Below are 24,398 nucleotides of genomic sequence, written 5' to 3' on the forward strand. Positions count from 1 at the left end.
ACATTTTCCCGTGTTGTACTTCAGGGTGGAAAAAACAAGCTGTTGGTACCGCTAGTTGAGCAAGTAATGGTAATGTGACATTTTCTTTCTCTAATTAACCTGGAAATGGATAATTGGCATACATTTTAGTGAATGCTAGCACGTTGTTAGCCTATATTGGAAGGTCAAGGGAATGAATATGATATGGAACTAGCTATAGGATGAAAAGAGGTTGAGTGGACTGTAAAAAAAAAAAAAAGGTGCAATGAGCAGTGCTTATTTACCCAGTTTATTTGTGTGACCAAAGCAAGTATGAAGGAAAAAATAATGCTGATTTTTGTGTGGCCTGTAAACCTACTTCTTACATGTCTATATCCACCTTTTTCATTAGACTATTAAGATGTGAACATCTATGGCATATTCTGATTCTTGAGGTAATGCATAATTGTACCAAGTTCATTGACTACAATTCATGAATAGGCTGAGTTCAGACTTCTGGAAAATGCAAACTCTGTGGGTGGACCATGGGTGCTTTGCTGGTACATCTGTTATGATATTTTTGGCAACATGTGCCAGCTGCATGTTCACAAATTAAAAATGTCTTTTACATCCAAAGATTTCTCCGTTACATACAGATGCTGAAAAATTTAAACTAATGAAGTCAATGATTTCTCATCCTTTTGGGAATCTGCTGCACATGACGTCTCTGAAATTCTGTTAACGAGATTGCTTTACATGAAATTAATAACTGTCTGTCAAATATAGCCTCTAGCAGTTGTGTTAGACATTGAGATTTTGGTGGAGCCACTCTTGAAGTGTTGACTTATACAAATGATTTTCATTCTAGCCTGAGCTTATTTCAAAGAGATTGCAGAATAGTGTCTGTACAACAGGAATATAGTGACATTATTTTGCTCCTTCCACTATATAAAGAGAAATAAAGTTATTACATATATTCTTTCCATCCATTTACTGAAGTATCTTTCCACTGAACAGTCTCTTGTTAAGGTCTCACTTTACTTTTCACTTAGTTAAACATCTCAAGTACATGAAAATAGGTCATACTGACTTCACTCAAAGTATCTGTATGCTAGGGACTGAAAAGAGTATTTGCATAGCTCATTTAGAAACAGAATTAAAATGTAGTCCTTGCATTCTCCTTAGGATTAACTTCTTCCTAATAAATCTAGATTTTATCTTAGGGAAAATTGTAAAATATGAGCTTTGTTAGGCTTCAATTTCAAAAAGTAAGGACAAGTTTTCTACGGCAAAGTTTAATGAAAATGTTCTCATTGCCTTTGTGGAGAAGAGAGTGTAGTCCTATGTTTTTTCAAAAAAAAAAAAAAGTAGCAGTAATGAGCAAAGAATAGTTGTATCAATTAGCAGGCAAAAAATACTATTACAAAAAGAAAAATATTACAATGAGAATAGAATTACTGGGATTATTGTACTCACAAAGATATTATGGTTATTAAGTGCTGGCGATCTCTCTCACATAAGCATAAGTGTCTGTATGAGGCCAAAATGTCCATTCTCTTCAGAGCTCATCACAGAAATTGGCACAACTCAGCTGACACATCAAAAGGGGTTTCACAGTCAATCAACAAGTGGTGACTCTGATAGTATGTAAAACTATCCTGGGAAGGTTGTGAGGTTAGCATTTGTGAGAAGACCTTCTAATAGGCAATCCCTAGGAAGGTCAGCATATCTGATGTTTGTGATATCTGGGTTCTTTTGCCTAAAGGAGATACCTGTGTTTACAGGCTGTTTTTAACTCTGTGGGACTTTGGGTCTTTTAATGATCTATGCATGGCTGACCTAAGTCAAATCAGAAAGGTCCAAAACTGTTACCTTTTAAACTTTACAAGTTTAAATTTCCATCCACACCCAAACTCTACTGTATCAAGTTGGAGATTTTACAGGAAGAAAGTTTTCAAATTAATTTTTAATATATTAAATAAACTAACCTTTGAACCGTCACAATGCTTTGACCATGTTCTTTGTTTGAGGATTGAATATCTTATGATTTTGTCAATTCTATTTCTTTTTCTATAGACCAGAAAAGATTAAACTCAAGCTGCCACTTTTGCTGCCACACTTTTGTTCAGTGGCCACCAGCATTAGTGTGCCTGGAGAAGCAGTACTATCGGTCTGAGGGACTATTGTGCTAACTCAGATATAGTTCCAAGGACTCTAGCAAGTTTGCTCAAGCCATTGTAGACTTATCCTAAAATACATCATGTAGCTGTTTCCTTGTCATTTATGCAGTTTTGAGTGCCTACAGCATCTGTTTACATTGGTGGAATACATTATTATGTTGACTGTGTTTTTCAGCAGATATACAACATATTCACTTGAGCAACTTGTTCTTATTCTTCCCTTATTCTGTGCACAACTTCTGCTAGCATCAGCAGAAACTGCATTCCCATATAAAAGAGAGACGAGGTAATTGTAAATGACATCATATTATCCATGAGAGAAAATACTAGCTTTATATAGTTAGCTGGGAGATCTACATCTGGTGATTTTTGACTGAGTTATGGGAAAATAGCAACCAACCCAAAATCAGCAGAAAATTTTAGAATTTTCTAAAATTTTGGACAGAATTTTGGACTTGCGTCTTCTGAGAATCTCAACATTTGTGAATAGCGCTTTGCAGTGTCCCTGTGAGAGAGGTTAAGTGTTGCCCTTGTTGTAAATTTAAGAAAGTGAAGAAAAGAGGGCTAGTGAATAATGTAATGTTTCTCAGGAAGCCTAAAGCAGATCCAGGAATAAAATATAGTTGTCTGAATTCTAAACTGGTGCTTTAGTTCTGGGACCCTTCTGCATGGGTCTCTACATGGACATTTACTGCATTTCTGTTAGAAAGGCTATTTCCATATAAAATTCAGTTACTTTTGCAGCCATGAAACTATAGTAGAGAACAGCTAGAATAAGTTTTTTTGTAAGCATGTTGTTTACTAGGGCAACAGAGTCAAATTTGCTGTACAACTTTTTGCAGAATATTCTGGGTGTGAAAGTAAATTTATAAATGTCATCTTGTGTTCAAGACATGCAGATGTTCAAGATGAAGACTGGCTGGGAGAGTTGGGTTTGTTTAGCCTAGAGAAGAGAAGGTTCCAGGGAAACCTTACAGCAGCCTTTCAGTACCTAAAGGGGGCCTAAAGGAAAGCAGGAGAGGGACTTTTGTCAGGAATTGCAGTGATAGGACATGAGGGAATGGCTTTAAACTAAAAGAGGGGAGATTTAGATTAGATATTAGGAAAAATGTCTTCACTATGTGGGTGGTGAGGCACTGGCACAGGTTGCCCAGAGAAGCTGTGGATGCCCCATCCCTGGAAGTGTTCAAGGCCAGGTTGGATGGGGCTTTCTGGTGGGAGGTGTCTGTCCATGCATGTCCTGCCTGTCCATGGCAGGGAGTTGGAACTAGGTGATCTTTAAGGTCCCTTCCAACCCAAACCATTCTATGATTCTATGATTTAGTCAATAATGGAAACGAAGGAACAACCTCAAGATACAGTGCTTACAGTTGGCAAAATAATATCATTAGCTCAACCATGTTATATGAGTATTTTCCTCTGCATTTCACTGCAAGAGCAAAATTTGACATATATTTGACAGAATTCCAGTTGGCAAAATGTAATGTGTTAACTAAGTCAATACCACTGAGAGACCAATGTGATATCTGTTCTGACAGAAAGATAAATTGTTCCTACCCCAAAACTACAACAGAAGCTGCACCTACGTTTGTAATTGTATTATGTTTTCCAGAACATCTTATGCAACTGATTTGATCTCTGCTGTTGACATCCTTGCCTTCATTTCCACACAAGAATAAACATGATATTTTTTGGCCCAAGAATGCCCTTAAACAATTAGTCAGAAACATAAATATTATTAAACATGTTTTCAGATTGTCAGTGTTCTGTATTTTTAATTATATTTAAGAGACCTTTCAGTCCCAGAAGTATGCCATTATCTATAATGGCTCTATGTTCCTGCACAATTTACCATTCTAAAAACCTCATAATTTGAGAATTTAGTAGTAGTCAAAAGCACACATACATTTGGCTTGACACTTTGGACAAATTCACAATCAGCACATGGTCATAACTTCTTTAATGTTGCTATATTGTGTCCTCTTTTAGAGGCTGAATGTTAAGGAGGGATAGGAAGCATAGAAAAGACACAAATACAGAAATTTAGAGATGCTAAACAGGATGTTAGTGAATCTAATCAAACTGTTTGCAAATAGGAGTGTCTCCTGGAGAAACATAACCATCTGGACAGTGCTTTTTGTTCTGTATGGATTTTTCTGGAAACTCCATTTGATCAGTTTTGGTGGGTTACTTATCCAGTGTTCCTTATCCAGTAACAGGAAGTCCTTCTATTTCATTTTTTTTTCTTTCTTTTTTTTTTTTTTCCTTGTTCAGTTAACGTATCTCTGCTTATGTTTTGTGAGCTTTTCTTTCTGGTTGTACCAGTGGTATGCTAAATATCACCAACAATGTTGAAACTCTGCAAATTCACCTGGAAATTTATCTCCCGTCTTACCCATCTTAGATTTCCTTCTGGGGAAAAAAAAAAAAAAAAAAAAAAGCATATTAACATGATACGCTAAATAAATCAAGGAGCCCACTTTTCAGCCCACTTGTGTGGTGATATCCATTATATATGTGTGGGATTTTTTTATCAATAAACTCTCAGTTATTCAAATGACTGATTAGATACTTCAGAAGACAAAAGAGGCTTTTCAACAAAGTTTCCTGATCCTGACTCAGTGACCTGGTAATGAAAACTGTATGCAAAGATGCTTCTGACACTCTTCCTTCAACAAGGGCTAATTTAATCATGGGCATGAGGTTGCAAGGTTTCAATGTTTGTTTATTTGTTTGTTTTTTACCAAATTGCCTTTTAAAACTTTTGCACCACAAATAGCAGCCAGTGTCTCAATCTCAAGGGAATACCACCTTTGTTTTGGGTCAACGATATACTCCATTCAGTTGGCAGTTAAGGGGGAGGGTTCTAATATACTGTTATATTTGTTTGCAAGGCAACCTTAGCAGTCACTTGCCCACTGCAAAGGTCTCTGCTTTGTGGCTGTGTGAGAGGGTTATTATGGTAACTTAGCCTACATCTTGGCTACAGTTGTGATTAGTTCCAGAGAGTTTTTATCTGCTGTTGTAATTTTGCTGTATTAGCAGCATATTTTTAATGGGCATGATTTTATTACAATAGTTGTACGTCAGTTAGCACCTCTTACTTTAACATACTGTTTTAATATAGGAAAACCTGCTACTTGGCCGTAAGTGTGATTCTATTCAGACTTTATACCATTACCATGTGTCATGATATCATCTTCTGAGCCCACATTGCACCAGGCTTGTCTCAGGGAAGCAAGGAAATGGTGATCAACTAAGGCTGCAAGATTCTCTTCATGGTGGTCATGAGGACCATCACAATGGTCATGAGGACCATCACCATTTAGTGATGGTCCTCATGACCAAGAAATGTCAGAGTTAGACTAGCCTGTGTAATTGCCTAGGAAAATATTTCAACAAAAGAGTGAAAGTGGTATGTGTCTATTTTGCCTGTTCCCCAGCTCCACAGAGCTGTCCCATTAAGAACATTAGTGTGCAGTGTTTCTTTGCAAAAAACATTGAAGGGAAAACTCTTGTTCTGGGTCAGACATTAATATTACCTTCCATAACAGTCCCAATGGAGACCCAAATCCTAGTTCATCATTTTTAGTCATTCTGACAGCTGGGGCAACGTTCCTGTTTGTTATCTGCTTGTCTATTTTAGCTATCTATCTATCTATCTATCTATCTATCTATCTATCTATTTATTTTATTGCTAAACAGTAGCAAATTGGTATGATGGTAAAAGAAACAACTATTTTTTTTCCCTCTCTGTGATTAATTTCCCTGTACCATCAGCTTTCAAGCACATCACTGAAAATGAAAGTGGTTAACCCTGCTTTTGTGCTTAGGTTCCTGCCATCAGCATTGCTCAAAAAAGTTCTGCAGTCCAAAACAAAGTGGCTCTTATTTCAGGGCTGCAGTATTCAATGTGACATAGTCATGTTTTATTGTTTAAATTTGCTGCAGTGTGGCATCAGCACTTACATAAAGGGTTAACCCTGACACCAGTGCACATAAAAATAGAAGACAAAGCGAAAAGTGGGCCACAGCAGACTGATAAGTGGTAGGAATAGTTAATGGAGCTCTGCTGATGGTAACTCTATGGACTGCGAAATATATTACTGCGTGCAGCAATGACTGAAGGTACTTCTGTTCATTAAAGTATTTGTCTAGAAATAGAGTTTTACATTAACACACTACAAACTGGATGCTGTCAAGAGATCTAAAAAGCAACTGAATTGTTTGAGCCCTTTAGTCACTTTAAATAATACAGTACTTGAGTCAATTAAATTACTCTTGCAAACTACTTCATATGCTTTTATTTGATTGCTCTGGGACTCATATTAAGGCTTCATTTTCTGAAGAACAGAACTCTGGGTTACATGTTAGCTGCACGCTTAGCTTGCATGCCCAGTATAAGAAGGATTGTTAAAAGATAACATTTTATATTATTTTTATTTTTTTTTGTTGTCATTCCAGATTAATCTCAGGGATCTTGGGCAGCTATATAAAATCCGCATTGGCCATGATAACACTGGAAAGTGATCCCAGTTGGTACCTGGAGGAAGTCAGACTTGAAAGACTAGTCCCTCTTTCTCAAGAAGAGATTTGTCTACCCATAGAGTGCTGGCTTGCAGAAGACAAGGGTGAAGGTGATACATGGAGAGAATTGGCAATAAGAAACCCCACAAAGGAACTTTTGCCATGTACGTGCTCAGTATTTTAGATCATGTGTTCACTAGCCTTATCCTTTGAGTATATGACAGCTTTTCATTTTTATTTTTTTTCCAGGGCAGACTGCCCCAAAGTCAGTGTAACCATGAAACAATCCCTTCCATTACAAGACACTTTCTAATTCCAAACAAGTGGGAAGTGATCATTTTATCCCACTCCCTTGCTCCGTACAATCAGAATAATAGCTGTGGCCAGGGTATCTTACCCCTGTAAAATTCATGGAATCTCATAATACCCCTAAATCACTGGCAAATACTTCTCTTTAGAACAACTAGCCCATACATGTAAGGCATGAAATCAAGGCATATCAAGGTATGTAATGTCATCTGACATCAAGTTCCTTATAGCAAGTTTGATGTCATACTTTCTTTTGCTGCATAAGATATTCTTTACCAGAAATCTATGATCTGAATCATCACATTCACGTTTTCCAAATCAGACTCAAGTCACAGCCATTAACATAGAAATTGTTAGCTACATGGTGGCACTTTTGCGGCCTCAAAGTTTATCCACAGCTTTGATGCACTCAGTTCTCTTCAAGTGAAGCAGAAAATAGCCCATCATATCAAGTTATTATTTAAACAGTCCTGAGCTTCTATACAGGAATAGAGAACCAGTATAATCGTTTAGCACAATGCTTTTTTAATAGAATTCTCTTGACATTAACAGAATGACAATGATACAGCTGTTAGACAATACTGTCCAACATTGATAGGTCTTGTAGACATAGCTGCTATGATTCAGGCAAACTGTATTCAAAATAAAGTAGTGACTATTGCACAGAATCAGTGGTTCAAGATAAAAATGGGTCATCATGCACTTAGTGAGATCAAATCATTTCAGAAGAAAATATCAAATGGGAAAAATATTAAGAGAATGTAATTCTCTGGAAAAGCTGTAAAGACTGGTGATATGTGAATGTTTTCTATGGGTTTCAAGGCCAAAGAGGACTACTGATCTCCTCTGTTAAAGAAGCCAGAAGATACTGAGAAACACATCAGCTGACCTCTGCTCTTTTTTTTTTTTTTTTAATTATTCTACAGAGTATTTAGTGAATTGAATTCAAGATTTCAAAAACTGGGACTGATCAGGATGAACCAGACCCCATGGTGCATATACCACAGTGTAAGAAGCACAGCTGCTTCTTACAGTTAAATAAAAGTCATATTGTGGTACAGTAGAAAAATAGTGGAGAAGACAGTTAAGTTATATAAACAATCAGTTCAACATGAAGAACTTAAATCTGTATTATGTGTCCTGAAATACCCATTGATAGAAAAGTACTAATATTCTGGTAGGTGCACTTTATTCAGGTGGTTGTAGGTGATGGAGCAAGGTGAAATGCACTGAAAAATCAGGTCAGTGCTGTCAAAGGCTAGGAATATTTTTAAAACAGCATGTTTATTCAGACTTTTAAATCATACTATTACTGAATCTTTCATTACTTTTGCAGGAGCATTATCTTTATTAAAATATATGTCTCAAGATTTTAAGTAAAGATGCATTAGAAAGGATTTGGAAATTTCCTGAAATTGTAAGTTTTACAAATTACTTATTGATTTTAGGCACATTTAAATTGAATATCAATATAAACTCAGCAAGGCCTCCCAAGGATTTCCTATTTAGCTTCTCAAGAACAAGCAAATGAAACACTATCCATCTGCATTTCCCATTTAAAAGCTAATTGCTTACAAGTACTGGACAAACCACATCAAGTCATTTTCTCCAGCAGAATAAATGATGTACTACTTATTACTTAATGATAATCTGATATGATTTAGTAATTTGTCTCCTGTACTTTCAGTTCAATCTGGTATCTACTAGTCGTAATACACTTAACTATGAAAATGATGTGATGAAAACTTTAAACAAAATGAACAAATACAAATTAGGCTCAGAAGGCACACTTTTTAATTTGCTGTTCTTTAATACTTTATTACCCAGCTTCTTCTGTGGAAGAAAGGGTAGTTTTTCTCTTATCGCTTTTTTGGCTTTCTCCAACCAAACTCTACTATATACCCAACGAGGACTCAAAACTGTGGAGTTGATTTTTGATTCCTTGTCTTTATTTTTTTTTCTTTATAATTTATTTTCTTCATTTCCTAAGCTATTTACAGATTCTGACAGCTTTTCTTTAACTTCCTCTCTGAAATCCTTTCTTTTCCATCCAAATTTCTCATATTGGTAACCTCCTTTAGTTTTTCTGACTGTCCATGTCACTTTTTCTAGCAGTTCCAGACATTATTTTTAGTTTACCAAATGAAATGAAAATTCTGATCTAAGTTGATGCAAGATATGAGAAGTTTCAAAATTTCTTACTCTTTTGTTTATTTGACTATAAACTTCAAATGAGAATGTTCACATAACTGAAGGAATACCTGTACTGATTTGAGACAGAAGACAAATCTTGAGGCTGTGGCCAGAAAAAATCCAGCTCAAAATATTTAGACTTTTCCACTAGGGAAAATGTGCACACAAATACAGAAAGAGGTTAGAATGTGCTGACTGACTGAAAAAATGCAAAAGATGACTGATGCAAATAGTAATGACTCAAGCATTATCTCTACAAAATTTGTATCCTTGTTTAATCACTCAAGAGGCACCAACTACTTATGTAAACAGTCCGGATTCATTTTCCTATTGTAAAATTGTTTAGTAAGTGTTTTTGTTTGTTTATTTGTTTTTATTTTTGTTTTTTGTTTTTCCCAAAGTTGAAATGTTCTGGAGATTGTAACCTTCTCTGTGTTACTCAGGATGAAATTGCTGGGGCTATGAAATCTGAACAATAGTTCAGAAATTTTCTTCTGTTATGTTACATTACATGCATCACAGGGTTTGCTTTTTGTTTGTTTGTTTATTTATTTATTTATTTGTTTGTTTGTTTTGTTTCTCTTTGAAGTAGCTGATCTTGTACAGTAGTGAAGGCAAAATGACTGACTAGGAAGATTTGTTCGTTGCTCTACTTGGGTGTTTTGAGAATTTAAGTCTAATGCTGCTATGTTTTGGGGGCTGTTGTTTGAGACTTTGGCAGTGCAGTGTTACAACTGACAGTTGACTGGAGACATTTCCCCAACTGTGTCAGTGCACTGTAGAGATGTGCTGTAACTGTTTTGCTACAAGCCAGGGCTGTGACCAGGAGAGTAAATGAAGGGAGTCCAGAGACTCAGACTCCAAAGACTAAACATCTTTTCCCCTTATCCTCCCTCCTCCACAAATAAACAGCAATAGGAAAACATCATTGGAAACTTTTATCAACCCCCAAACTTGAGAACAGCTTATTAGCAAACCATATTTTTCTTCTCAACTGCCCTGAGCAGCTTCTGAAAGGCTATCTCCTGGTACTTACAGCTACAATGAGCAGATAACCTTCATGCCAGGCCCTTTCCCTACATAAATATTATGCTTATATAGCTAAGTACTGAGGCTGAACAGGGAAAGAACGTGTTCACATGCAAGGATTTAGCTTGAATTTCCGGTGCTAGACTCCTAGGATAACCATTACACATATTAAATCATTCAACATTTTCCCATATGTTTTTTAGAATATTTCTCTAAATATCAGGAGTAAAGCCTGCGAACTGTAATTCTAACTGAAATGTCTTCACCTGATAGTGTTTTTGTATTTATGACTCCTCACATAATATATGTTTCAGTTCTGGGGAAGATAGTACATCTCAACCACTATCAGCCATTAAGAATTTGTTCTCTTTTAGCCTTAATGCTGCCCCAATCTGTATTTTACCCTTCTGTCACAGCAGTACAAAACACTGGTACTGCAAATCAGGTGGTAAGTAGTCAATGATAAAATCCCATGACAGAGATTCCATCTTTCTGTTTAATGAATCAAGCCAAAATGACCATTTCATTAAAGCAGACATCATATGGAAGTAAGAACCTGGAGCAGTACCATGTTGCACAGTACTATTTTGTATCACCATTCTTAACTGAGGGCTGAATAGAAAAGGTGTGATAATTTTAACATTGTACGTCATTTATCATCTCTCTAGATTTTGTATTCCTTGGCCCATTTGTCTGTTTACACTGTCAGACTGATGGGAGTGGATTGGTACAGTGAACCTATAGGTGCTAAAAAACCCAATGAGCTGAGAATCCAACATTTCTGTCATGCATATTTAAGGAGAAGTTACTCTGGGCTTGTTCTAGACTGTTCCTCTAGTGTGATGGCCAATTTCTGTCAAGATCATCCTAATCGTTTTCCTGTAATATATCCTTTTTTTTTTTTTTTTTCTTTTTCTCTCTAAAACCACTCTATGCTACAAACAAGAAAGATATAAGGAGGTCCAATCAGGGAATTCAGTTTCTTGATCCAAACTAGTGTGCTCTTGTAGGCACACCAGTGTCATTAGGCTCAGCTGTAATGCAGAGGAAGCTTATCTATTGTACTATGAGTAATGTGATACTTTTATTTATCTGGAATTCATCTGCTCTTCACTAGAATTCTAAAATATTGACTGTGCTTTTCTTGTAGTAGAATTAGTTTGGAAGGAGCTAACAATGAGAGTGTAATGTTTACGAAGTCAGCAGAAAAAGACAAATATTTCTGCAGCAAAAACTTTTTTTGTTATTCTCACTGATAAATTCTTTAATCTTTTAAAGATTATTATCTTCTCCTCTCAAAACATAACAAAATATTAACTTAGTGTTTAATGCAATGTAGCCTGTACTGCTTCCTCACTGATTATATTTTCAAAGGAAAATATCATAGGTGACTGAATTCTGTACATTACTCCCTCAAAAGGAAATGAGAGTCATATACTTTGCTTGCAAACTGGGGCTAAACTAACTCTTGCTATTGGCAAGTGATCAGGAATATACCTAACCTTCTACACTGTAGACCCTGATTCAGGTTCTCAGAATAAGGAGTGTGAAAAAGGGGTTCTTTAACTTGCATTCTGTTGCCCCTATATGCCTTTAGGTTACATTTTCTTAATAAACAGAGAAACAAAACTTCCTTTCTTTCTCCCCTTTATCCAGGTAGTTCATGTTCTCATGTTATCAGTAGAAGCCAGAAGCTGGATTCAGGACTTTACAAAACACCAGAATTCTCATGGTAACATTTCAAGAGGCAGTATTAGTGCAGTTTTACTGACTGAGCGAGATTTGATGCTTGTACATCTGACTGGTCAGTGACTTCTACATTCTTTTTGGCATTAGGTACCTGTGCCATTTTTAAGCATAGTAATTATACTGCTTTAGTGTCTGTCTTTCATGGAGCCTTTTAGAAGCTCATCACATCTGCCTGAAAACATTTCACTTCCCTTGTTTCAACTTTTTCATCCATGCACCCACGTCCAAGAGTTTTCTGCTTGATTATAGAACTTATCTTAAGCTACTCTTTTAGGAATTTGTAGATCTTGATCACTTACTTTCTAAAAGGTCATTTTCTTTTCTAGTGAGTGCTATCCGAGATTTTTTTCCAACTATTCTGTGTTAATTAATCCTCTTATATCTTTTATCAAAGCTATTGAATTTTTCAAGACATTGGTTCTATTACTTCAATGTGTCCCACATTAGACAGAACTGCCTAGATGTGAGTCTGACAGCTCCCTTAGACCACTGAAATAGTATTCCCTATCTTCTGTTCAGTAGTTGACTTTATTTTTCAACTTTTTCTATCCCATTTTTTGCCAATTTTTTTCTATCGTTTTTTCTATCCCTAATTATTTTGCCTACTTCTCGGCTTTGTCACGCCAGTTTTCAGTTGATGTAGTTTCGTTAAATCAGTAGTGTATAGTAAAATGAAATTTCTACTACAGTGCAGAAGATCAGGCTATAGAGTTCTAATTATCAAAGTTTTGTGATTGCTTTTTCTTACTGCAGCATCTACTTTTCAGATGGGCAGCAGTGGGGGCCTTGGAATAGATCAGTTTCTCAAAGGAAATTAAACCAGAGATACAGAGGCTGAATATATTTTTAGGGTCTTTTAATTTTATTCAACGCACACAACAAACAATGAACAGAAATCCACAAACAGGCAAATTTCACATATGGTGAGTTTTGCTATCTCAACAGTATTTTCAGCTGGTAGGTTTTCTGCAGACTTGGTTGTATCTGTCTCCCGTGCTCATCAAACTACTGGTGTACTTTGCCTTATCTGTTACAGAGTGGCATGCTTTTCCTTGTTCTTATATTTAAGCAATTTCTAGCTCAACAGCCATTAACACTAGCATCTTTTGTAGCTGTTCTGCAATCTAGAGGAACTACTTGACAGTTTAAAAAAACTGCATCAAGTCAAGCTACTCTGTACCTAGGTTTCTATTTCTACAGAAAATGTTTAACCTACACAACCTGTTTAGTTTATATGTTATATATATGTTATAGTATATATGTTTATATGAATGTTTATATACTGTCCAGGCATTTTTCCATAGTGGCATGTGGCACATACAGGACATACAGGACATTTGGGAGAATATTAGAATATTTTCTTTGCTTTTTTAAAAAATTATTATTATTTTATTTTATTTTATTTTATTTTATTTCTTATGTTTCTTATAAAATGCATTGTAACATACAGGCAAGATAAGGTAAATTAACATTCCATTTACTGTCCTAATATAGCAGCCTAATTCACAGAGTATTGTTAATTTATATGAACATTTGAAGCATAAACCGGTCCTTCTTTTAAGGAGGTTCCTTTCTAAATAATACAGATTGTGTAGCCTAAATAAATGCCAGACCTAACATTCTCCAGATGGTGAGAGATGTATAGACACAAGGAGCTATGGAAAATATTTTCCAGTTCTTTACATTTCAACATGTACATGTTTTCTACTTCAGACTGAATTATTTAGGCATGTGGCAATAGAAAGCTGTACTTGATTAGATCATTATTATCTCTCTGGTTACCAGAGAGAAGCACAGTGCTACAAAAGCAACTGTCATTTATTTATCTGTTAATCTCTTTGTTTTGTGATATAATTCTCTCTTATTCTGTTCTGATATGTCCTGTACTTAAACTATTTAGTTTGGTCACCCTCCAGAAATTAAAGAACTTATTTGTATTCTTTTCTTCTAATCATTTACTGTTAAAGGGTTTCTTAAAAAAAAAAAAAAAGAAAGAAAAAAGACTGCTTTAAAGTAGTGCTTATAGTTACGGAAGTTTTGCAGTTTTGATCACAGAAATTACTTGTAGGTGTAAGTAATACAGATACCAATCTTTGTATATAAACAGTCATAGTATAATCAGTCTATGCCCTTTCCTTGCCTCCCACAGATATTCTGCTTTTTCAAAACTGAGAATGTAAGCAAGAATGTAAAAGCATGGAGGAGACTTCATGTTGATCTGTCCCAGCTTTTACTAATTTGTAGTGCCTTCCACATGTAGTCCAGCTCTGTTATTCAAATGGGTTGTAACAGATTAATATAATTTTTATGTTTTGTTTTGGAAATGCGACTTTCCCCTCCTCCCTGAAAGATTTTTGCCCTTCATGATCAATATGGCTCTTTGCTTTCTTAAATGTTTCCTTTCATAGCATGTTTTGACTCATTATCCTCTGTCCTTTAAACAGTGCATTTATTCTTCTGCTGCTAATCTACACACAGTATGAGCACAGTAAGAGTTGTGATATACGAAGAGTTATGAGTACTTGGCCTCACCTCAAGCATTATGTGAAGTTTTGGCAGCTCCCTCACAGGGGAGCGGAGGGGCAGGTGCTGAGCTCTGCTCTCTGGGGACAGCGACAGGACCCGAGGGAACGGCATGGGGCTGGGACAGGGGAGGGTCAGGCTGGGGGTTAGGGAAAGGTTCTGCACCTGGAGGGTGGTCAGGCACTGGGACAGGCTCCCTAGGGAAGTGGTCAAGGAAATGAGCCTGCCAGAGTTCAAGAAGCGTTTGGACAACGCTCTCAGACGCATGGCCTGATTTTGAGGTGGTCCTGTGTGGAGACAGGACTCAATGATTCTTGTAGATGCATTCCAACTCATGGTATTCTATGATTCTCTGATAATAAATGACATATAGCTTAATTATGCTAATTAACAGATCTATTTCTCTTTGTTACGTGCCAGCCATTTTTTGAACATGATTCATTCTGTTAGAAACCTTGCAACTAGTTTTTATAAGGCTCTGCCAAATTTTTGATGTGTGTGTATTACTGAGATCAGTCATGTCACAGGCTAAATGGTGATATTCTAATGCATGGATGTGAGAGCTGCAATGAATGCTTGGCAGTAGAGAAAATAATAAAAACGATCAGGACATGCCACTCCTATTTTGAGTCATAGTTGTAATAGTAGTATAGAGTTGGAGACATTGCCCTTGCCAGTTCAGGGTAATTTTATATGAATTAAAAGTATTCTAATTTGGTTGAGCATACAGTCTATTCATCAACTCTCCCTTCCTACTTTTGAGTACATATGTGGGTATTTTCTGCCCTTAATTATCTGCAGGATTATTTTACTACCTTTTTAACTTCTCTGCTGGGAATCAGAAATAAGTATTCTTCAATGACTGTAGATGATGTGATGTTTGAGTTTTATAAGTTTTATAAGCTTTTATAAGTTTGAGTTTTATAAGGAAGGAATGAACGAAAATTTATAGAAATGTCAGATTCTACTAATTATTTGGTAGCTTAAAATTAATAAGGTTTTAATAAATATTTGTAGGATACTGTCCAGTATAAAGCGTTCTGTGATTATTTTCTGTTTTCATCTTAGTTCCATGCTAAAAGTAGTGTTATTCCAAAGAGCTATTAAAATTATCGATTACTGAAACAATAATCTTCTCTGTGATCTACTAGATTGCAGCAGAAATGGCCAGCTGTGGTTAGAACAGAAAGAATGTATGGAAAAATTGCCATTAAGATGTAAACAGGAATTATTTTTTTTGGAAAGTTATAATGAGAAAACCTGCAATGAAATATAATAGTATGTAATTACTACAAATATTTATTTTAAAACAAGTTTGCATATCTGGATAATTATAATGGTATTACTGTGGTATAAAATATATTAATACAGTAACTCTGAATTATATTCCAGAATTCTTTGAAGGTGCACAATTTTGTCTAGACTAGAAGGAAAGACATTATAAAGTTGTAAATATATTTCAATTGAGAGCTACTTTTAAAAGTGTTAACATACTCTAGTGATAAATGTTGAAACCTTCAAAAGTAGTTGGGTATCCACCTTTAACAGATGAGGGAGCCCATTTGTCTTCTTGCCCAACATTCTACGTGAGGTGAAAATCTAAAAATCTGAGGATTCATGATTACTATTCTCATTTTAAGGTCACATGAAGGTTAGCTGCCAGAAATTTCTGTTTTGCACAAATCTGGAGGTAGACAATGCCTTGGGACCAGTGAAATATAACTATTGTTTGAAACAATGACTAGGCACAGTTAGATAGTCTCCAGATAACTTACAATGATTTTGTAAATTACATTGTGAAATCATGAATACTCAACACAGAGTGAGAGAAGAAAATGGAGCACTAGGGAACATTTACTGGATGGGCTGCTTTGCTGAGCAGATGAACTGCTATACTCAGCATAAATACTTTTTTTTTTTGAGTTTTGTATTTTCATATTTTTTGTGCAGATAATTGCAAGGTTTGAACCTAGATTTGACAAATGTATTGATAGCTGTTGCTACTTCCAAACTTGAAAGTCAAGGTACTTTTCTGGCCAAATTTTGTTGGGAAAGCTTTTGAATAATGTACAAACTATAAGGTTAATTTCAAGCTTTTTCTTCTTCTAGTGCTGGTGTATGAGATCCATGTATACACAGGGGCTAAACTTGGTGCTGAAGCAGATTTTAATGTCTATATCAATCTTATTGGGACAAGAGGAGATGCTGGCAAAAGGAAGCTTCACAGATCTAAGAACAATAATGTAAAGTTTCAACACGGACAGGTGAAGTAAAAGCAATGCTGCTTGTGATCAATAAGAGTAAATCATGACTTGCAAAATATTTCTTCCAAAAATGTAAATATCTTCTTATTTACAATTTTTATTCAAACAGTTCACTGCTTTCTCACGTATTTTCTTTATGCAAAATTACATAATTATATCAGATGAACAATTTTTACATGCTGATTTTGCGTCAGTCATTTACTGACAGCACTAGATAGCAGAATTTGCATAGTGTTGATTATTTATATGAGACATATAGATAAAATAGTAACTATAGCATTTGTGTTCTCCTGAACAGACCACCGTGAATTTTAGAATCAAGTTCTAAATCCTTATTCCCAAGTTTTCTAGTCTTGGCACTAGAATATGTATTGTAGAAATGTAGAAATGACCAAAAAATTCTTTGCAACTTATCATTGTGTCATGCCAAAAGAATCAAGTGCTATCTCTGTGAAGTAATTTAAAGGTGTTATTCACCTCAGAAAGCTTTAAAAGATCCTCACTGTCTGGCCACGACCAATATAAGACACCCATGTTCATTTTGTAAAAGGAAAAAAAGAAGTAACTATTCTATCCTGTTACAGTTAAAATGATAGCTAAAGTTAAGACCTTAATTATTTTCCTTGTATGTTTCCACAGATGGACATTTTTTTCATAAAGGCTGTCTCACTGGGAGACTTGGAGAAAGTTCTGATTAGCCATGATGGAGCTGCTCCAGGTAGGATTTAACTTCCTAGAGACCAATCTGTTTTCAAGTCCTTTTAAACATCACGAACGCTATTTATATTGCATCCGTCATTCAAAATGGGACAGAAGGTCTTACAGTGATAAAAAGTCTTCCTGCAGAGTAGTCACTGTGATGGGATGGTGAAAAACAGTGGTAATGGTCAGCAACAGAGGACATAATTTTAATTCCAGATAATCCACTCTGTTTCAAGTTTATTTGTAACAGAGCACTATTTATTTACATATAGAAAATTTGTGAGAATGTTGCTCACACAGGTAAAATAGTCTTTCATTAAACAAAGAGTGAAGATCAAATGGAATGGAAATAAAAGATATTCAACAGCTGCTTTACTACCAAGGAAATATTGAATAGCTATAGCATTATGTCCTTGCTCCTTTGGGCAATGGGAGAAGATGTGGTTGTTAATTTAATTTGTGCAAGTCAATATGGACCTAATCCAGTACATGGCATTGCATTTAGTTTGTAGAGTTTTCAGGAAACAAAAAAAGAATTTTGCAATGAGATGAATTTTTGATTGAGGCCCTTGAGTTGTGTATCTCTGGAACAAAGTAACTGAACATAAAGATGGCGTTTAAAAGCATTGAAGATGTAAATACTGCAAATATGTTTGCAGGTTAGTGGCTATGAAGAGTCTAAGTGAAGAGAAGGGTTTATAAAGCAGTTCAAGACCACACTGACGCTAGATTAGAAAAGCACCGTTACTCTACTCTCTTATGAAATGGCCTCAGGCAATGCCCAATTTACTGACTGTACTGTCTAAGGCTCTGAGCAGACTTGCGACTATGTAGAAGTAGCCTTATTTGTTTGGTTTTGGTATGGAGTGTAAATCTGATTCTCCTATCTTTGTAGTTCTCTAGAGTTTGCTGCCTTCAGCAATACGGATGATCATACCTGAGAGTTTCATATACAGACATGCCAGGACATAACTGTGAAGGCAGTGTAGTGGTGCCCACTTTCACTCTGTCCCCCCATACATCCGTACCATACTCTCCTCTTCCTTCACCTCTCCCATAATAGACAGCATAGCCATATCACAGAATCAGCATTACAAATCTGCAGCCAGACTCAACGATCTTAATGGATTTCAAAATCTGTCCTATTTGTCTAAAGAGAATAATGGATTGAATTCTGTGTGTAATAATATTTATGCCTAGGTAATTGAAATAATCATTCATTGTATGCACCACAGACAGATCTCACAGGTCTCTTTTGAACTCCTTCCCAAACTAACCTGAAATAAGCCTGGCCTGAGGTGACTGAGAGGTGGATAAAGGAAGGGCTGAGAGCTAGAAAAAGATGGTAATTCAGGAGAGAGGCCATCTAGAGACCCATTTTTTTCATGCTGAGAAGGGAGAATAAGGGTTCCTTTAGAGGTGGTGCTGTCCTTTAGTTGAATCACTTGCCCATAGGGCAGGAGATCTTTAGTCTCGATTTGAGAAGTACCCTTGATGGAGCATGGAATAGATACTTTCTTTGGGGTAGGAGAGAGAGACACCTTTGTAAGGTTTAGGATCAAGGTCATAGTCATCTTTTGCAGGTTTCTTTGTAGGTGCATGGATGGAAAATGCTCTTATAATCACCTGGTTTGTGTGCCTTTGGAGCCTAGTTTAGGCTTGCACAGTGTCAAGAGTATTTGGGGTGTACCACAATGCAGTGTCCTTTTTGTAAACTCTGTTGGAAAGGTCACAGACTACAGGGCATAGATCTTCTCCCACAGCCATCATGACAGCAAATAAAGGAAATTTTTTTTCGTCAGCAGGGTTTTGCTGTTGGCCAGGCGTATGTCACTAGATGATGTCTTATCTGCTGAAAGATCCTTCTCCTCTATACAAACCCTTAAGACGTTGCTGTACCCTTTCTTCTTTTTGATCAGTTTCAAAGTGTTCTTCCTGTTTGCTAGTGAGTCTTGGCCAGGCCAGTAGGCTACCTCCAAGGAGGTAGCATCTGAGCTCTGTATGAAGTATAGGGGGATGGAAGGAAGCTTGCAAAGTGTCCTAATGTGCCATGGACCTGAGTCTTGAAGGGGAATTGGCATTCTGATCCATGCATTGCTTGGGCAAGCCCTCCTGTTAGGACAGATATTGCTGCCTTCTAGGGGCTTCCATACTCGGATGCAGCTAGGAAGGCAGAGCATGAGGAAAACAGGACAGTCGTCTGCTTCTGACCAAAACCTCTCTCATGCTGTTTTGCTACAATGTGCTGACAAGTAACAGTATTACTCAGGCAATACCTTGTGAGACATGACAAATTGTGGGTGGTGCAGACACAGTGAAAACAGGGTATTTGGAAAGGGCTTTGCATACCAGTCACTAGGATGGGCACTGGGAGTGATCTAAGCGATCAACGTAAATATCATAGCATCATAGAATCACTGAGGTTGGAAAAGACCTCTAAGATCATCTAGGCCAGCCTTTGACCTGAACTCCACCACTAAACCATGCTACTAAGTCCTAAATCTGCATGTTTCTTGAAGACATTCAGGGATGGTAACTCAATCACTTCTGTGGACAGCCTATTCCAATGCTGCAACACCCTTTCAGTAAAGAAATTTCCCCCAATATCCAACCTGAACCTTCCCTGGTGCAACTTGAGGCCATTTCCCTTTGTCTTATCATTTGGTGCTTGGGAGAAAAGCACCATATGACAGTGGTTGCCACTGTTAGGGAAAGTACGAATTTGGTAGCCTGACAGAGGTGAGGCTGACACAGGTCCATGCTCTCAGGTCCCCACTAGTAGCAAGACTGAGTACATGTTCCCAACAGGCACACCAGAAATATATTTATACGACGTATATATGTATGCACATGGCTGGCCACCCAGGTCAACAGACAGAAACTCAGCACTCATACAAACAAAAACAGGACCAATGGTTTCATACATTTGCCCTGTCCAGCTGAACAGAATGGCAGTCTGTCAATGGGAAATATGTACATAATGTATCTACGTATAATGTATAATGTAATATATACATATAATATATGGTATGGTTCTGTCAGGCCTCCAGTAGCTGGCCTTAGACACTCAGTCTGCCCAGTAATAGCTCTGGATCCTCATTCTCCTCAGCTGCAGGCATCTGGGTGTGCCAGACCCCAAGCCTCACAGCTCCACTCCAGCTTCAGATAAAGATCCCCAGCTATAATCTGATGGCCACTGTCATATCAAGGAGATTGACCAAGTCAGCTAAGAGAAACCCAGCCAACACTAGAGGATTCTGCACACACACTGTGGATTCAAAAGTCAATGCAACAAAACATGGAAAGGGAAGACTGAGAGAATAACTAGATTAATAATTTTCTTGTGCAGTTTTTCAATGTTCACTAATGTATGCTTTGTATCAATGAAAATTATAAACAATTTGCTTGCCAGCCCTACTTTTTTCTCCCTGTGTGTGGCAAAGATAAAGCTCTGTTAAAAAACAAACAAGCAAGCCAACAAAAACAAGACTGGAACAATGCCCTGTCTTTTAGTTTATGAGAATTTCCATTTATTTGGTGAGATCAAGTTCTTAAACATTTCTTCCTAGCAATGCAGTAAACCAGTAGCAGTCATACCTCAGTTAATCTCATACTGATGAATGAATTTATTACTTGAATATTACTTGAATATATTTTTTTCCCTATTCATATCACTAATGTCTATATTTTTTATAGAATCCAAAAGTATGTTAAAACTTATGTAGCTTTACTTTAAAGTGGATTCTCTGACCTATCACAAAGTTTCAGGTAGAAGGTGATTAAACTCAGTGGTAAAACTATAAAGTGCTTAGGTGCTTTGTGATTTAAATACCATATAAATTTAAATTGCTGCTGTTGCAAGACCAAAAGAAAATTTTTCATGCTATTTCCTTGGGCAAGAAAGCAAAAAGAGACTTCAATAAAGACTATGATATTTCATATTAAAAAAAAAAAATAAATCTCTATAAAGAAGGTTCTTTCCTCTCTTTACAGAGGACAGATAAACAAAAGCATGCCCTTGAAACATAGACTTTAAAAGTGGAAATTTGAAAAACTTTTGAGGAGGCTCATCACATGCCCAGAAGAACTCCTGTTGTTTGTTTACAACAAATTTGTTTCTATCAGAATTGTTAATATAATGTTTACGTAGACTGATGTAGTATTTTGACTTTGCAGTTTATGCAAATTTGCCTATACTGTAAAAGCTAAAGCATATATTTTTCAGAAGCTAAGTAAGAACATATGCAAATGGAAACAGTAGATATTAATGGTCTGTTAATACTGTTATATGCAATAACAACTTCACTCACAGAAGACCAAAAATTCCATCTTTCACACAGATCTTATTTAACTGCATAAACAGATTTGTCCTAACATCCTTGTGCCTGATCACAAGGAATCAAAAGATGTAGGCTGGGATGGTGATGGTGTTGGCAGTTCACAGATATATGCATATACTTGTCTCCAAGAAAAAAAATCCCCCTTCTTAAGATTAAAATAGCAAGGCAGAGAAGAATTAACATTGTACCTCTTCCAAGAGACACAGAATGATAAGCTTTCGTTGTATTATTTTTCTCATCTATTTAGTTGAGCTCTGTGCTAATGGGACCTGTTTCTGTGATGAAAAAATATCATCTGGACTTTTATATATATTTTTTATTTTGACAGAAGTATTATTTTAGATTATAAACTTTTTCATTTCAACACAGGCAATGGATGGTTCCTGGATAAGATTGTGATAAAATATAAAGAAGGAAAGGAAGCTCAGGAGGTTGTATTTCCTTGTAACAGGTATGTCATTCATGGAGAAGCAGAATTAGTTTGTTACACTCTCGGCAACCTGGGGAAAATTTTGCAGAAAAGGTATGTGCACACAGCCTAGATATGTGAGCAGTGCGCAAGAGTTTCTCAAAGGACAAGGGTTGCAGAATTTTGCTTCTGAAGCCAAAGTTTGTTGGAACAGTAGCAAAAGGAGTCATAGCCTAATGTGAAGAAGCCCAAAACTGGAGAAAGGGTGCATTGATATTTCCTTTATCTTGATTATACAGAGACCACATGAAAATAAATAAGCTTTCAGTTCTTTATCTTCTAAACAGTATTATGTGTAAGGATCTAGACATACTGATTTTGGTCAATACCTCTTTCTCAGTCACTGAAAACATTATATACATACCAGAAATCTTTGGAACGCCCTTAACTTTCCTCCTAGAGAAGGGCTAAAATATTTCCTTTCATTTAGTAAATCTCTATTTCTCTGTCTTAGTAGGTCTAGAATGTTGCTGCTATGGACAAAATTGGAAAATGCCTGACTTTCTCAGTTCTAACAATTACTAAACAGCATGTTCTTCCAAATATTTTATTACTGGAGGCAACTGCAACCTGAAATTTTAGCTGTCAGTAGGTTGAGTCACATGACTACAACATAAAAATAAAACAACAACAACAAAAAGTTAAATATACCAATAGGCAAAAGCAGGGATTTGTGTGTGTTACCTCTGTGTATTTAAGTAAGGGGGATTAACTGCAGGAGTACAGGTGTGTTTTTGTAGAGAAATAAAGGAAATCTACAGGAAAGGTCCTTAAATTCATCTGCATAACAGAAAAGGAAAGTAAAAGAAAAAAAAATCAGTTAATTGTTGCATATTTGTAGAATATCTATAAACTTCCAGATCTTCCAGGTTTTATCTATCCTGTTAAGTATGATGAATATAACTGACCACTGCAGATTATATAAACCCCTCAAAATATACAACTGAGTATCTGATCCTGTAAATGCTTACTACATCATATAGTATATTTAATTTGAAGTACTATAGCACTTCATAAAACTGTCATGAAAATTCCCATTGTTTGATGGGAGAGTGAGCCAAATACTCCCAATATGAATAATGCTAACTCTGATGAAGGCATACAAGAAAATTGGGTCTAGAAGGTACTTTAAAGACCTAATTTGATTAAAAAAAAAAAAAAGAGAGAAAGCAAATGTCAGATTACTTGTTGATTATTATCAATACTGATAATTGTTATTAATCTTATTATTTTATTTATGCAATGAAAGATGGTTAGATGAATATCAAGATGATGGGAAAACTCAGAGAGAGCTAACTGCCAAAAGTAAGTATTTTGTTACAGATTTCTTTTTTTGTGGTAACAATACAGTGTTATTTACTGCCTAATTATTACTGAAGATCCTTTCTGAATATGACCATAACATAAGAAAAAAAAAAGTGATAAAGAAGGTTGCTCACATTATTTTTTTTTCTGCTAATATTTTAGAAGATGGCAATTCAAAGAAGTCATTCCTTAAAGGTAAGAATTGTTTTCTACACAATTGTCTTTGCTGTTTGAATTTAACCTCCAAATCAGTAGTAAGTGGCAAATATGTGAGCAAGTGACCTCATCATATAAGTAAGCTATCAACTGTGAGAGAAAATGAATACAAATTGGCTAAAGATGATCTACAGAAGTGATAAACTCTTTACAAGTAATTGAGAAAAACCTTCTGTTCATAAACCATTTCTGGTTTTCTTCATATTTCTACTATTCTGTCCTGAAATCAGCCAGGAATTCCTCTGAGAAAAGATTCAAGTGTTGCTTTGTTTATCTTAATGTCACTGTCATTTAATACATGGGGACAGATACCCTGGCAAACATGAGCATATTGAAAGATGTGTTGTGAAGTGGCAGTGAAAGCATTTTCAGTTCAAAGTCCACCAGGGCAACCAGGGCATTCCAAAAGTAACCAGAAATATTGCAAGATTGAGCTCCAAATGTGTTAGTGAAACTGGAAGTAGTATACTCATTTTGTTGACTAAATCTGCTTGGATTTTTGGAGTTAAAAGATTTTAATAAAAAACTACCCACCCAGTTGTCTATTTATATGCCTGCAAAGACAGTCTATCACCATAGACTAGCACCATAATACGCTAGGACCTCCCAAGTGTTCAGAATGTGAGATACCATC

At 36.2% G+C, this 24,398-nt stretch overlaps 1 protein-coding gene across 1 annotated transcript in view; it reads left to right on the forward strand.

Annotated features, from left to right (window-relative positions):
• RP1 (RP1 axonemal microtubule associated) overlaps nucleotides 1-24,398 on the forward strand; it is a 221,968-nt gene that overhangs the window by 104,667 nt on the left and 92,903 nt on the right. The window contains 7 exon segments of the mRNA XM_048072444.2: nucleotides 6,603-6,665; nucleotides 6,667-6,829; nucleotides 16,578-16,732; nucleotides 17,372-17,450; nucleotides 22,144-22,225; nucleotides 23,493-23,548; nucleotides 23,711-23,743. Coding sequence (XP_047928401.2) covers nucleotides 6,603-6,665; nucleotides 6,667-6,829; nucleotides 16,578-16,732; nucleotides 17,372-17,450; nucleotides 22,144-22,225; nucleotides 23,493-23,548; nucleotides 23,711-23,743 — 631 coding nt within the window.

The sequence above is a fragment of the Anser cygnoides genome, chromosome 2 (assembly GCF_040182565.1).
Source record: "Anser cygnoides isolate HZ-2024a breed goose chromosome 2, Taihu_goose_T2T_genome, whole genome shotgun sequence".
NCBI lineage: Eukaryota > Metazoa > Chordata > Aves > Anseriformes > Anatidae > Anser > Anser cygnoides.